The 15,552-nt window shown below is 35.1% G+C and overlaps 1 protein-coding gene across 1 annotated transcript; it reads right to left on the bottom strand.

Moving 5' to 3' along the window:
- Positions 1-43: 43 nt before the first annotated feature.
- On the bottom strand, positions 44-13,442 carry LOC107782035 (SEC12-like protein 2). The gene is made up of 10 exons (XM_075223419.1): positions 13,086-13,442; positions 5,626-5,720; positions 5,009-5,156; positions 3,234-3,325; positions 3,039-3,135; positions 2,610-2,685; positions 2,389-2,509; positions 1,406-1,522; positions 1,253-1,320; positions 44-408 (listed from the first exon to the last, which is right to left on the bottom strand). Exons 1-10 carry the CDS (start codon positions 13,338-13,340, stop codon positions 308-310), a joined length of 1,170 nt encoding a protein of 389 aa, XP_075079520.1. The 5' UTR covers positions 13,341-13,442; the 3' UTR covers positions 44-307.
- Positions 13,443-15,552: the final 2,110 nt, after the last annotated feature.

Raw genomic sequence — 15,552 nt, 5'->3', positions numbered from 1 at the left:
TTCGAAATCCCTTCTCATATGAACTAAACGTAAAGGAGCAGGTGGAAAATCTCCAATTTATTTTGAGAAAGATCTACCAAATAAAGTTGAAATGGAAGAAATAGTCAACAACTTGTTTTGTACAGTGAGAATCTAATGGAGAATTGAACTGTCTAACACTTGAAGCACACTCAAAACACCACATATCCTTTAACTTAAACTAGAATCCAAAACTACTTTCCAGCTTTCAAAAATGCCACAGATATTGTTTCACCTATAAACATAACCATTCTAACAATACTTCTGAGTTCTGGGTAAAGCTCGTCATTTAAGTAGAGTTTAACTCCAACGGAAGAATCCCGTTGTTTGCTGCGTAAAATACAGCTATTGCAATCAGAAGGACGAGTATAACGATCCACAAGCTCAGACCTGCAAATGAAAACAATATGTTTAAGACAATTACCACAACAAAAGTCAATTATGCATGCGCAAAAGCATGGCACTTGATGGCAAGACTAGAAAGAGAGAGATCTGTTTGCAGTATAATCACTATCAGCCAGTTGGTCGTATTTGCTTACAGATTAGTTCAGGTATTAATGACTTGACCAACTTGAATAAATTCAAATGCTAATAAAGAATAAAACTCACGCATACATCAATATTGTCAAAGACTCATTTAAGGCGCGATTAAGCTCTGAAGCTCAGAAAAGTTCAGGAAGGGCTTTGCCTCGCTTAAGATGCACTTCACTGTAGGCAAGGCACCAAGGCGTGTGCCCTATTGCCCATGAGTTCTATCTTGCATCGAGGGTACTAAACAACAAATATAATTTGCAATGAAGTATATTAGTAGTTGAGGAAAAAATTGTAAATGAACTTGTTTCTTTTTTTTCTTGAACTACAGATAATTATTTTAACTTTTTCTCTTCATTGCGCCTTTGTTTTACTAAAGCCCGCACTTTAGTTGCGCTTTGTGCCTAAAGCGCCAATACACTTGGAGCGCTTTTTAGAGCTTTTCACCTCTGACAGCACCGACACATATGCAGTTGTTTCCTACTAGTTTCATGTTATCAGTAATATCAACTTTTTCCTTAGATGAAGATCAAGTTAAAAATAAACTAATCAAGATCAATAGCAGAAGCCTACAAAACTACAAATGCTAGCTCATTTTCAGAACTCGGCCGGCTACCTGCTAGCAACCACCCCATACAAACCAAGCTGTCTCTACCATCATGTATTCATGTTCCTGATACTGATATGGAAATTAAATACTCACCACTTTTCTTCTCTTCCTTTATAATTGTCACTCTCACTCTTGAATCCATGGAGGCAGAAAGCAAAGCCCTGAAGAAAGCAAAAAATTTAGAATTGTTTGTGCTGACTGCAGGCTTTTATAGCTATTAACAGGAACATGAAAACCATTTAGGACCTCGAATCTTCCGAGAACTTCAATGTTGTCACAAGACCAAGATGAGCCTTTTTCACCACATTTTGCACTTGCAAGTTGTTAGAAGAAACTATCAGTACATCTCCCTCGATTGTTCCTCTGCAAAGAAAGTGAAATAGAGGCAGCATTTAGGTCCCCAATAACATATTCTATGCAACATCAATTATTACATCCACGATTCAGTGTTATAAGATGTCGACGGGATGGTGGTAGTTTCACATGGATCATCATGTATGACAAACTTATGGAAAAGCCCCTGAAAATTTTACAACCTAAATGTAAGTTGTTCTTAAACATATTAGCCGGAGACACTGGCATAGAATCAATAGACCCACGGAACAATTTCATGATGTCTCTTAAGCAAGAAGCTACAATCTGACAAATTACACTGAGATTTGGTAGCTCTCTGGCGTCTTTAATGATACAGATCTAATCATACAAGAGCAAGTGTTGTGATAATATGTTCCATCAAAGTCAATCAGCCACTTATTTTTTACTGTCGTTGGTCCAGGCTAATTTGTGCACACCTCAACTAATCTACCACACAGTCTCTTACAACCGACAAGCACAGGTGGCCGGGTAACTGTACACCAAGGTTATAGCAGGTGGACCCACAGTAATGTTATAGCTAAGCTTCAAACCTGGAATCTCCAGGTATGTTATTCTTATGCGCCAATGTCTCCACCATTGCCTTTGGGACTAATCAACTAGCTGCTTTTCTACCCTTTGATTGTTAAATTTATTTTTTTGATGACCATATTATTATATTTATTAAACAGTAAATAAGCTGCTTTTGTAGCCAAATGCTCAAGCTCTTTGAGAGGCAGCACTAAGCTTAGCACAGTATATAATGGACTTTCCAACTTTAAGCATGTCCAGCTATACGGAGTGTTAAGTGGTGGGATGAGATAGCCTACAGTTGTTTACAGGCATTCGTGGAAGGGAAACCAACAAAAGAGTCTTACATTGCCAGAAGCTTCCCATTGGGTGAAATATTAAAGGCACAAACAGGATCACGAACAACACGCTTTGATCTTATCCTCTTCCACGTAGTAGTACTCCACTTCGAAATACTTCCACCTTGATCTTTGCAAACACAAGGATACAGGGTTAATTTTTCATATGCCAACTAAAACACTATCTAAAAATAGGTAATTCAGATAAAATTCCAATATAACATATCCACCTCGCATTGTGGTGATGTATAGAACCTGATTCTCATCATTAACTGGTGAGAATCTACAATAGCCAAAGATCTCATCCTGGGTACAGAAGACGCTTCTTGTCAGATAACTAATAGCAACAATGAGAAAGGATTGGGTACGCCCACAAAACTTCCTCAAATCGGGAATATATGAGAATCCACAATGTAATTACTCTTAGTTATCTTATCAAAAAATAAAATAAAACATAAGAATCTACATGTAAGAGAAAACCAGTTTATATAAAACCAATTGGCAGGAGAAACAAAACATCTGCTTTTTGGATAGTCTTAGTGTCAATTAGATTGGAAAGGAGATGCATCATATATTTCCTTTCATTTGGTGGAGAAAAAGAGGAACAGAAAAAATCGAGCATCTTCCAGCAATTAAAAGTCATTCATACATATTCTTACATTTTCTTTCATCAAAGAAGCTACAGATGTTGATTTAGAGACGTCCCAAATACGGCAAGGGCCGCTTCCAACAGAAACAAGAAAGTTTCCATCAGGGCTGCACAACAACCAAAAGCATTTGAGTCAAAATTCCTCTACCATTAAAAGATATTGCTTGTACTGCTTAAAGTAAACGCTCTGGAAAATGCTATGAACCTGAAGTCTAGATCCTTCACAGAAGCATGAGCATTAGCCTCATCAAGACTAATTTCCATTCTGGGCCACTTGAAAACCCTCAACTTGCCATCCTGTACTGCACCAAAATTCAATAATCAATATAATTATGATTTACCTGCACAAACAAGCTCATGCAGTTCCATATTTCACTCTTTAAAAAGGATATAACAAGAAGAAAGAAGCAGATGCTGAATAAAAGAAGAAGAGGCCCAGGCCTCCCCTTCCTTGATCAAACAAAATCAATCAGTAACACCTCAATTTGAAACTAGATACAATGAATATTCTCCAAATAAAACTTGACAAAACAAATGGAGCCTTTCGGGATAAGATGACAGCCTGTTCAGAATGATTTTGTTACCCAGATTACACCAGCAAGCCAGTTGCTAAAGTTGAGCATAGAGCAAGAAAACACTATTTTCTAATTAGAGCAATAGAACAAATAGAGAACAACAAATTGTATATCTGCTTTGTAGTTTAAACTAGTGAAACATTTTACTCGTTAACCTCCCCAACTACTTGGTATCTCAGCATAGCTGATTGATCATTAGTTGATTTCCTGGTTAACCTGCTCCTTACCCGTCGATGTACGGTAGCCGTAGACAGCTCAAAACCACCAAGCATTATGGTCCCAACACATTACTGACAGTTAGATAGCGATGGATAGCATGATGTATTAACTGGTCACACCCACAAAGATGCTACTAACTTCTGTCAATTCCCAGAGTTTTTTGTGAATTACAAAGAGTCAAAAAGAAGCAGCAAGCACAGAATGAGAGAGAGGTGGAAAAAGACTAGCATGAAAGTTACTTCCTTGTAGAAATATATTCACTTCTTTAGTTATCTATTTAGCATCTAAGGCTTTCGCCTTAAACTGTGTACCATGAAGAGAATCTCGGAAAATTCTAAATGGAAAAGGACTTGTTTAAAGTTTATCTTTTACTTTGCAACTAATTACCTTCTGCAATTCAGTATTTCTGAAAGAGTTAGTTTTTCTGTCATTTTTTAGTTTCTCTTACATTTTTCTTACTAAAAAAACTTTAAATCCGAAAAGGAGAAAGCCAAATGAATTCTAAAAGGTGAGGTAAAATGTAGAATTCATAAAGCGAGTCAAAACATAGCCAGTAGATATTCCCAGCTAGACTGTTGATATATTTATGGCTTAAAGACTAATGCCAAGGAACCATGCTATAACCCTAAGTTTACTCCCTCCTCTTATGCATTGAATTTTAGTTGCCCTTCTTTTAATGAAATTTGTTACTTTATCAAAAAAAATATATAACTTGTGGGGCAGGACAAGGTTTCAGAGAAGAAAACAAACCCGCTGTAAATAGCACTTTCTGTAACCTCTTTTTCATGAAGTCACTTTCTGCAACTTTTAAATTTAATGCAGGAAGAACATGTGCACCACCATGCTTTCTTATGGCAATTAGTGATGTAAACTAGTGGTGCCATAAACCTGACTCAAACTACCTCCTCCTTTTCCTTCATATCCAATCTAACTCATGGTATAGAAGAATGTTTTGGCAGGGTAAAATAAACAAAGATTGACTTTCCTGCCTGCGTTATTAAAGAACGCATTGTCCAACTTTTAACAGAATATGGGAGGACCTGATATTATAAAATTGGCCTTCTTAAACTTTATATACACAATGAACATAACAGTAATGCCTTCAAGTTGAACAGTTTTCCTTCAATCGCACGCAACAAACACACTTTCATTTCAAACTGATATAGTTTTAAGGGAAGATATCTACCTCACTGCCGACAGCAAGTAAAGAACCTTCATTATTAAAAGTTAGCGCTAGTTGTTGTCCAACATCTTGCAATGGCTCAAGTACTCTCTCAGATGATCTTAGACCAAGTGAAAGATTATCAGCTCTCTGAATATCCCAGTCAAACCATCTACACAAGAAGCACATTGATTAGATGTTTAATCAAGCTGCTAGCAAAAAGTACCTGCAAAAATTCAAATTTCAAATATTGCAAGCGGTAATGTGGACTATGTTTGCAAAAGTAACCAACCAGAGAGTGGATTAAAAATGAAAAAATGAACAATTTTAGAAAGTAGTAGACATGATGTCAACTGTCAAGTGATCAAAACGATGTCAAGTGATGACTTCAGCCTTATCTATATAAGCCACTAACTATATCTCCTAGGGGCAAGTGTATGCCTTGGTGATTTTATGCATCAGCCCATGCCACCACTCACAAGTCACAAAGGGAGGGCTGAAAAGAAAGAAGAGAATACTCAACATGAATACCCATCTAAGTAAGCTCAAAAGTAAATTCTGTGGCACAACCCTTTCTTCAAGTAGATGCATCTTCTGACAAGTACCAAATGCTTTTAACACAATCTACAAGAAAGCTTCACCTGCAGCTTTTTGGCATTGAACATATCAGACCATCTCCACCAGGATGGATGGCCATCCTATAGGGCAGATCACCACCAGTTCCTTCTCTTGCCACCTTCAATGAAAAACACATATTTTAAGTCAAAGTGATCCAAATCCAGAAAGGTGAGGCTATATCTGTTTCTGTAATCTCCCAGGTTACATTTAAGGTATCAAGGTTTATGCACATCTGAATATAAGCAGAAGGAGGCTCTGAAAAATAGCAAATCTGATTTCTATAGTCAACCTCCAAGCCTGCTCATCCTAGGGCTGCTCGATGGGCCGGGCCTGAACCGGAGCGGAGCGGGCCCGCGGTCCTAACGGGCCTGGTGGGCCGGTCCTGGGTGGGCCGGTCTTGGTGGTCCTCCTGAGCCTGTCACGGGCTGGTCTTCAAGGTTGAGCCCACGAGCCCGGGACCGTCAGGCGGGCCTGGCGGGCCCAACGGTTTTTTTTTTTTTAAAAAAAAATTAAAATTCTCCAACGGCCATATTTAAAATCTAGCCGTTTGGGCTGAAAATATGACCGTTTTTAAGTTTAAAAAATGGCCATTTGGCCCTCAAACTTTATATAATTACACTTTTCCCCATTTCTCAACTATAAATACCCCCTCATTCTTTCATTTTTATTCACCAATTCATCAATATCTCTCAATCTCTCTACTACAATTACTTAATTTATTGTTGAAATTTCGTGAAAAATTGTGAAGTTGTTGAATTGAAGTTTTCAAGTGTTCAACGATTTTCAATTTTCAAGAAGTTGTTCGGCAATCCGGTAAACTCGTTTCAACTCTTACGTTTTTAGAATATATTTTTGTGTGGTTTAGTTTGCATAATTATAATTAATATGGCATTTACTTTGAAAAAAATGTTTGGTAAAGGAAAAGATAAAACCGGTGAAAGTAGTGGCCAACCAACTACCCTTCCCCGGCTCCCCGACCTAGAAAAGATAAGCAAGTTGAAAGTAGTCGCCAACCTAGACGTCCTCCTCCTTCCGTAATTCTTGATAGTGATCACCCTTGTTTTCAATTTACCGATAGTGAATTTTATCATAATGTTGCACCAGGTGATAGATTAGATGATGAAATTATGAATGCTCTTTATCCTAATGAAACCATCTTAGAAAATAATGAGGAAAATGAGGATGATGATGAAACTCAAGCACCGGATTTAGATGATACACCTACTAGTCCTCTTAATAACCCAAGTGATGCACCGGTCGACCCACCTGTAGAAACTCCTACTTTTAATAGAGAACCTGCTAAACGCCTAGAAACATCATTAGTTTGGAATTTTTTTACTCAAGTAAGAGAACAAAATAAGGCTGTAAGAGAACAAAATAAGGCTAAGTGTAAAACTTGTGGGAAATTAATGTCGCATAAATATACTGGAGACCGTAGCGGCACAGGTAGTTTGACTAGGCACATAAAAACACACCCTAGAGATAAGGCTAGATTTTTTCAAATGAAAGCGCAGCTAGAGGGGACAAGTGTAGATTCTGCGGTTAACCCTAGTACAGGTTCAAATCTAGTTCAACCAGGAATTAACACTGTCACCGGAGGTATTTTATATTACGATCCAAATAGAGATCGTGAAGAATTAGCAAAGATGATTACTGTTATGTGCTTACCTTATACTTTTGCTTCTAATCCTAATTGGGTTCATTATATTAGAAGAGTGTTTAATCCTACTTATAAAGGTTGGCCTCGCGCAACAGTTAAGAGTGATATTTATAAATTCAAACATGAATATGAACAATATTTGCGGTATTTATTTACTCATATACCTAATCGGATTTCTATTACTACTGATATTGGTAGAAGTGGTAATGATTGTGATTATCTAACTGTTACAAGTCATTGGATAGATGAGGAATGGATAATGCAAAAACGCATAATTGCATATAGAATAATTAGTTCGCGTCACACAGGTAATTGGAAAGGTTAGAATGGCTCTTAATTGGCTTTTTTATTCAAACCGTAGAAGTAGACTTAGAGAGTATTTTAAAAAATGTGATGAATATGGCCTTAGAGAAAGAAAGGTTCCTAAACCTTGCCCGACTAGATGGAATTGTATGTACGAAAGTTTAGTAGTAGCATATGAATATAGAAACTCAATTAATGCAACGTTTAATTCTCGGGTAGGTGGTGAGGATGATGATGAAATGCTTACCACTCAAGATTGGACTAATGTTAAAATTCTTTTAGATTTTTTAGAACATTTTCAAATTGCTACAAATGCATTTTCTGGGCAATATTATCCTACTATTTCAAACTGTTTAGTTTATATTGCAGCACTATCTGATTTGTTTGTTGAATTTAGTGAGGGTGGGGATATTTATGAACTTGCTATAAATGAAATGAAACAAAAGTTTAAAAAATATTTTTTTCCTATCCCTCCTATTTATGGTCTTGCTGCAATGTTAAATCCTACAATGAAATTGGGAGGTCCTCATTTTTGGTATTCAAATATTTATAAGGCTTTAGATCTTTCAAATGAGGAAATTGCGACACTTGCAGATGCAAAAGCTTCAATTAAGATTAACGCTCAAACAGTTTATAATGCTTATCAACTTGCCTTAGAGAATGCTAGGCCAACTATTCCAACCCCTACTTCGTCTAGCTCACAATCCTCTAAAAGAGTTGCGGGCTTAAAAGCTCTTAAATCTTGGACGGAGTTCAAGGGGTCTCAAGGTGAAAATTATGATGAAACTTCACATCTAAATGAGCTTCAAGTTTATTTGTCTCAGGGACTTGAAAAGGAGAATCCAGACGGCTCTTTTGATCTTTTGGAATGGTGGAAGGCAAGGGAAAAACATTTTCCTGTTCTTGCAAGGATGGCTCGGGATATTTTATCAATTCAAGCTTCAACTGTTGCATCAGAGAGCGCTTTCAGTCAAGCAAGACTGCAAATAGGTGATCATAGAGCGTCTATGAGGGATAGCTTGAAAAAATCAGTATTGTTTAGAGATTGGATCCGCTCGGAAAGAAGAAACTTTGGAATTGCAGAAGCACAACCGGCGATAGATGAAGCTTATGAAGAAATGATAGCGGAACTTGCGGAGGATTCGGCTTCGCCCGGAAGTGGTGATGAACAAGCTTCTTTTCCACTACCACCAACGCAACCTCCTCCGAACCTTGAAGGATTTATGAGATTTGTTAGAGATAATACATAGAATAATATGTAACTTGTATTTTGGCACATCTTCCTTAGTTTTTTTTCCTTCTAATGGTGGTATTAGTACCTTGTTGTGCTCATTCCATTGGGGGAAGGATGACTAAGAAAGATATGCCATTTTTTGGTAATAAAATTTATTGCTTCTACCCATGAGCTTCTTTTCGCAATATTTCTTTGTCTATACTTAGAATTATTTATAAGCTACAATATATACATAATATACAATATATATACTACAAGAAAATATATAAGAGAATATATATACATAAGATACAATATAATATACTACAAGAAAATATATTATGCGAAAATATATACATAATATACAATATATATACTACAAGACAATATATTATGCGAATATATATACATAATATACAATATATATACTACAAGAAAATATATTATGCTACAATATATACATAATATACAATATATATACTACAAGAAAATATATAAGAGAATATATATACATAAGATACAATATAATATACTACAAGAAAATATATTATGCGAAAATATATACATAATATACAATATATATACTACAAGACAATATATTATGCGAATATATATACATAATATACAATATATATACTACAAGAAAATATATTATGCTACAATATATACATAATATACAATATATATACTACAAGAAAATATATAAGAGAATATATATACATAAGATACAATATAATATACTACAAGAAAATATATTATGCGAAAATATATACATAATATACAATATATATACTACAAGACAATATATTATGCGAATATATATACATAATATACAATATATATACTACAAGAAAATATATTATGCGAATATATATACATAATATACAATATATATACTACAAGAAAATATATTATGCTACAATATATACATAATATACAATATATATACTACAAGAAAATATATAAGAGAATATATATACATAAGATACAATATAATATACTACAAGAAAATATATTATGCTACAATATATACATAATATACAATATATATACTACAAGAAAATATATTATGCGAACATATATACATAAGATACAATATATATACATAAGATACAATATATTATGCGAATATATATACATAAGATACAATATATATACTACAAGAAAATATATAAGAGAATATATATACATAAGATACAATATAATATACTACAAGAAAATATATTATGCATGACAATTTAGTGTTTTACTATTGTTTTGTTATTTTCTTTTTCGTCAAGCACTTTAATAATTAGATATACATATATACTACATATATATTTTTAATATAGCCATGATACTACAAGAAATTGTCTTAAAAAAAAAAAAAAGCCCTAGGCCCGCGAAGCCCACGAGCCCGGCCCGTTAAGCACAGGACCATGTTGGCTTAGGCCCGTCACGGGCCGGTTCCACCCATTGAGCCCACGAAGACCGGGACCGCCAGGCCCGGGACCGCCAGAGCCCAGGACCACGAAGCCCGGGACCGCGAGGCCCGGCCCGTTAGGCCCACTAAGGCCCGGGCCAAAATACAGCATTAGCTCATCCTTCAGCAAGCAAGAGTTAAGCTTTGCCGGCAGTTTGATTGGGCACAAAGTTTAAAATATTCATTTTGGCTCATGTATTATACCAGTGGTAGTTGAAGAAAATAGTAAAGTAATGACTGAAAGTTAGTTTCGATAAAAAAAAATATCATCAAATCAAAGTTTAATTTAAATAACCTAATTGATTTCTTGGAAGTTGTGATGCTTGTGAAAGTTGGATAGAAATAGATCCATATCAAATATTTTGGAACACCTCAATAAAAACAGTATCATATAAATTAAACAGGAGGGAATAACTCTTAAGCCAAATAATAATAGGGATAATTTCACATAAGTACAGCCCACATAGGTGCTCTTCATCCGCGTACCCCCATTTTAAGTTTTCATCTGTATAGCCAATGAAACCCTCTAACATCATTGTCTGACTTACATTATCGCCTTACCGCCTGACATCAATCTCATAATGATCTCTTTCCCTTTTTTTCTTTTTTCTATTTCTCCTATTTGTTTTTTTTCTCTTCCAGATTAATGTGACTATCTGACAAAAAGTCAAGTCATCACGTGGTTTTAAATCCTTACTTTTTCCCCCTCTCTTTGCCTTATTTTTGTCCGAAATTTACCAAAAAAAGGAGTATATTGTCATTATATATATACACACAATTGTACATTGGAATGCAATGTAAATACATTATTATATTTCTTCTTCTTGATACTTTCTCTAATTCCTTTGCGAAATGCCGAAATATTGTTATATATCCTACAGATTTGACACATTTATGCCGAGACTTCAACCTGAGAATCTCACTTTGCACCCACAACATATGCACTGAATGTACATAAATTCAACATGCATATTTTACACTAGAAAAAAACTTTCCAACCATCATTAAACCTTTATTTCAACACAAAATTTACCATATAAAAAAGTGTCAAACTTTCATGAAAACCTCTTATACAATAATAATGTATATACACCCTTATACATTGAATAGAAATATAATTCTACATTATTATACACAAATCTACACACTTATACCTATTTTATACATAATTATATAATATTTGTATAAGTGTGTATAAACACCAGTTATACGGTATGCACTGCAAATACCTTATGTCCATCACTACACCTCTGTTTTAACACCAATATTATCAAAAAGAACAAGAAAAAAGAAGAAGAAGAAGAACCAATCAGCTCAAGATAGGTCTAGATGAATCCCAAATTCTTAAATTTTGTCTCACCCGATCAATAATACTATTATTAGTCAATACCCATCTGGATTGAAGCACCAATTCACAATGAAAACTTCCAGATCTGAAAACTTTAGCTTCGTCAGTGGCGGAATTATGATTTTTGGGACTTATATTTCGATACCAAATACTCACAGTAAGAGACTCAGAGATTTATCAATCAAAATTACTTGAATCATTAATGGGTCAAATGTTTTCTTCCTCAATCCTTTCAAACGAACAACTAACTTCATATTCTTCATCTTACCCTAGACTTTCATCTTTTTGCATTAGGAAAGTTTGAGAGAATTAAAAAATGTTAAGGAAAATTAGATCTGGAAATTAGAGAGGAGAAAAGATAGGATGAAAAATATAGAAGATGAAGATGAATATAGATTTAAAAATTATAGAAGATAGAAGATGAATATGGGAGATAGATCAGAAAAATATAGAGGATAGAAGATGATGGCCTGTAGAGAATGAAGAGGCACATGGGAGAGAGCATTTTGGGCATGTAGGGAAAAAGAAAACTAGGTTAGTGATTGAAATCTTTCCTTCAAATTCTATACAAACTGGGCTATAGCGGGTAAACTTTAAAAACATGGGCCATTTTTTGTTATGGTGTGACATCATGTGTATTTTCTTGTAATTCTTTTATAACTATGGTGTACAAGCTAGCTTGCGCGCAACTCGACTAATTCCAAGGGGTACCTGCTACCTCCCACCAGGAAGCCAAATAATACATGTTCTATAAGTTCAAGAAATTCGTGTTTTTTTAATCAAGTAAAGTGAGAAATTAAAATGCATCCAGAGGATTCCAATGGTTACAATAGCTGAGCAAAAAAGGTAGCTCTTGTACAATAAACCTGTGAATACCACTAGTAAGTCAAGGAGCTAACAGAATCCATGAATTTATCTAGACTATTTATATTTTTAACCTCAATCCAACAAAATAGACTCATTAAACTTCTAGCCTTGAGTGTCTATAAAGGAGAAATGACACCCTCAATCCATGTGAGATCTTTCTTTCTTTCTAAATACTCCAAAAAATTGCAGGACGGTACCATTTAACATGTCTGTTTATAGCCATCCCGACATTCCAAAGAAGTTGGTCGATTATAATACTTATCGATTCCATAAGTTCTATTGTTAAACATTAGTCCCCTGGATCCAGAGAACTGAACAAAAACAAACAGCTAGTCAGCTAAGCTAGTTTTCAATTAAAAAGAGAAAAATAAGAAGAAGCTAGTTTTCAATCAGTTTCAGTCAATTGATCTCTTGTAAATGAAGCCATCTGGAATCCATATCACCTATAATTCATATTCCATTAGTTCCTTGAAGATCATACATAACACGAATCTACAAATGCCAGCAAAACTTAAAAAAAGATTTGCATTATATAACTGAACACGTACACAAACAAATATCTGCAGAACAATTCAATTTGCATAAAAGCTCTGGACATCGAATCATAAGAAGGAAGAGTTTAAGGCTTACAGGTTCATCAGAGAGAACATTGGAATCAAAATCAAACTGAGCTACAACGAGCGCGTTGCGAATACCGCTATTCCCTTCTCCACCTCCTCCGGCAAGGACTACATAGTTTTCCGGCGCCGGAGCTGAGGATTTGTCGCCATCGTCCTTTTCATCATCGGCCGGCGGTTCGACGGCAGATCTGAGGGCGCTCGACGGAACCCAACCGGCACCGTAGATAGGGACGCCGTAGTTCTTGCAATTCGCAGAATTGTCCATTTTCCGTCACTTTGATCTCAGCGTATGGGGATGTGTAAAAGGGATTTGATTTTCTTACAGTCAAGTGGTGAGCGTTTTCAGTAGAGCCTGTTTGGTCAGACTATAAAACCGGTTAAAAGAGTAGAGCCGGTCTTTTTCCTTGTAGAGCAGGTTCTTTCCGGTTAAGAAAATAGATGAATTGCATGTTAAAATTAATTTTATTTTTTATGCTGGATTAATTGCATTGCTAGTTGAAAAATGAAAAGTATATAAAATATATTTTTTTTGTATATGATACATATATATAAAAAAATATATATTTTATCAACTATTATTTTTTAGAGCAGCTAAAAATATATATTTTTATTTTTATAATATACAATAAATCAAATAATTTATATCATGTGTAAAATCCGTGATTAAATTGTCTTTTCTTCTATTTTCTTCAAGTTACATCAACCTAAAGGTTGTAATGAGAAGGCTTATGGATCACCATGGTTGTTAACTTGTTATCATATAAAAGATTAACATGCCTCGCTCATGGTAATTGGTATAATAAAATTATCATTATATCGATAAAAGAGCGCGAGAAAGAAGAATTAGATATTATTTGATGCTAAAATACTTTTGCATTAATTGATGAGTGACTATATAATTATGTGTTGATTAGTCTTTGCGAGGTTCTTAATGTGCAATGATCTTTATATAAATGTATCTTTTTATTTAAAAATAATTTACTTAAAATTTATTATTTTACTCTTGATAGTTTAATTTTATGTTAAGAGGAATGATGAAGTGGATTAGTTAGGTAGTTAGTTAGTGATAATTACAGTTAATTATGTAATTAGTTGTTAGTCAGTAAAAGATAGTCTGCATAAATATAGATGTACAGCTCATAACAGAGCAGTGGAAAAACAGAATTTCTCTTATTAATCTCGTTCTTCTCTTCTCTTTCAATCTAGAAGCTTCCATGGCTGCATCTCAATATGGTATCAGAGTGATGACAGCAAATTGATCGCGTACATCACATTCTCGTGACTGTAAGTCAATTGTTTCTCTTTCTCTATAGTTGCTAGGTCGAATTTTGCTTCTCCTTCAGTTAGCTCGAACGATGGGAGATTCTTCAACGACAACAATGGCATCAATTAAGATAGATCATACTTATTCTTTGTTTGTACATCCATCGAACCTCCAAGCTCTATTTTAATTCCGGCTCAGTTCAAGGGATCCGAGAATTATGGGCTATGGAGAAGGTCGATGAGAATTGCGCTTCAAGCCAAGCGAAAGCTAGGGTTGTTACTGGTGCCTGTGTTAAGGAATTATTTCCTGATGCATTGCACGAGGATTGAGAGACATGCAGTCCTCTCTTGGATCATGAACATGGTATCTCTACATTTGTTGAGTGGAGTTGTTTATGCTTCCAATGCATATTTGGTTTGGAAGGATCTACAAGAGCGATTGGATAAGGTCAATCGTATGAGAATCTATCAATTGCATCGGGCGATTGCAACAATATCGCAGGGATAAGGAGTGACAATGGTACAGAGTTTTTTAATACTCATTGCCATGATATTTTTAGTTCAAGCAGGGATCATTCACCAAAGTTCTTGTGTGCACACACCCCAACAGAATGGAGTGGTGGAGAGAAAATATAGGCAAATATTAGAAGTTGCCAGGTCAATTAGATTTCAAGGTAGCATTCCTTTAAGATGATGAGGACTATGTGTGCAAAGTGTTGTATATCTTGTTAACAGAATTCCATCTACTGCATTGTCCGGAAAGTCTCCATTTGAAGTGTTCTATGGCAGGAAACTAACATTCAACACTTAAGAGTTCTTGGATGCTTATGTTATGCAACTAGAACATGTTCTAACACGGACAAATTTGATGCCAAAGCAGAAAAGGTTGTACACTTGGGGTATTCTTATACTCAAAAAGGCTACAAACTCTATAGTCTAACTAATCATAATATTTTTGTTAGCAGGGATGTTGTGTTCTTTGAGAATGTATTTCCTTTTAACTCCCCTGCTACAAGGGGCACATTTGAACCAATTACTTCACTTCAAACATCAGATGCAGAAGAATTCTTTGTGTCTATTCCTATCACGGATAATGCACAGGTAGATCACAGTGTTAGTCCTCCCAACATGGTTGAACCAGTTGAAAGCTCAATTGAATGCTCACACCAGCTACAACAAGCACTATAAACAACAATGCACCACCTGTTACAGTC

The sequence above is a fragment of the Nicotiana tabacum genome, chromosome 10 (assembly GCF_000715075.1).
Source record: "Nicotiana tabacum cultivar K326 chromosome 10, ASM71507v2, whole genome shotgun sequence".
NCBI classification, from domain to species: domain Eukaryota; kingdom Viridiplantae; phylum Streptophyta; class Magnoliopsida; order Solanales; family Solanaceae; genus Nicotiana; species Nicotiana tabacum.
Note: the sequence above shows the minus strand (reverse complement) of the source record. Positions and strands in the feature narration are given on the sequence as shown.

Bases quoted from the DNA above. Each gene is read 5' to 3' on its own strand.
- LOC107782035 (XM_075223419.1), bottom strand. From the start codon at position 13,340: ATGGACAATTCTGCGAATTGCAAGAACTACGGCGTCCCTATCTACGGT. The intron at 2,686-3,038 runs GTAAGAATATGT...TTCTGTACCCAG, and splicing joins CTTCTTTGATGAAAGAAAAT to GATGAGATCTTTGGCTATTG. The intron at 1,523-2,388 runs GTAAGACTCTTT...CTTTCTTTGCAG, and splicing joins AATGGGAAGCTTCTGGCAAT to AGGAACAATCGAGGGAGATG.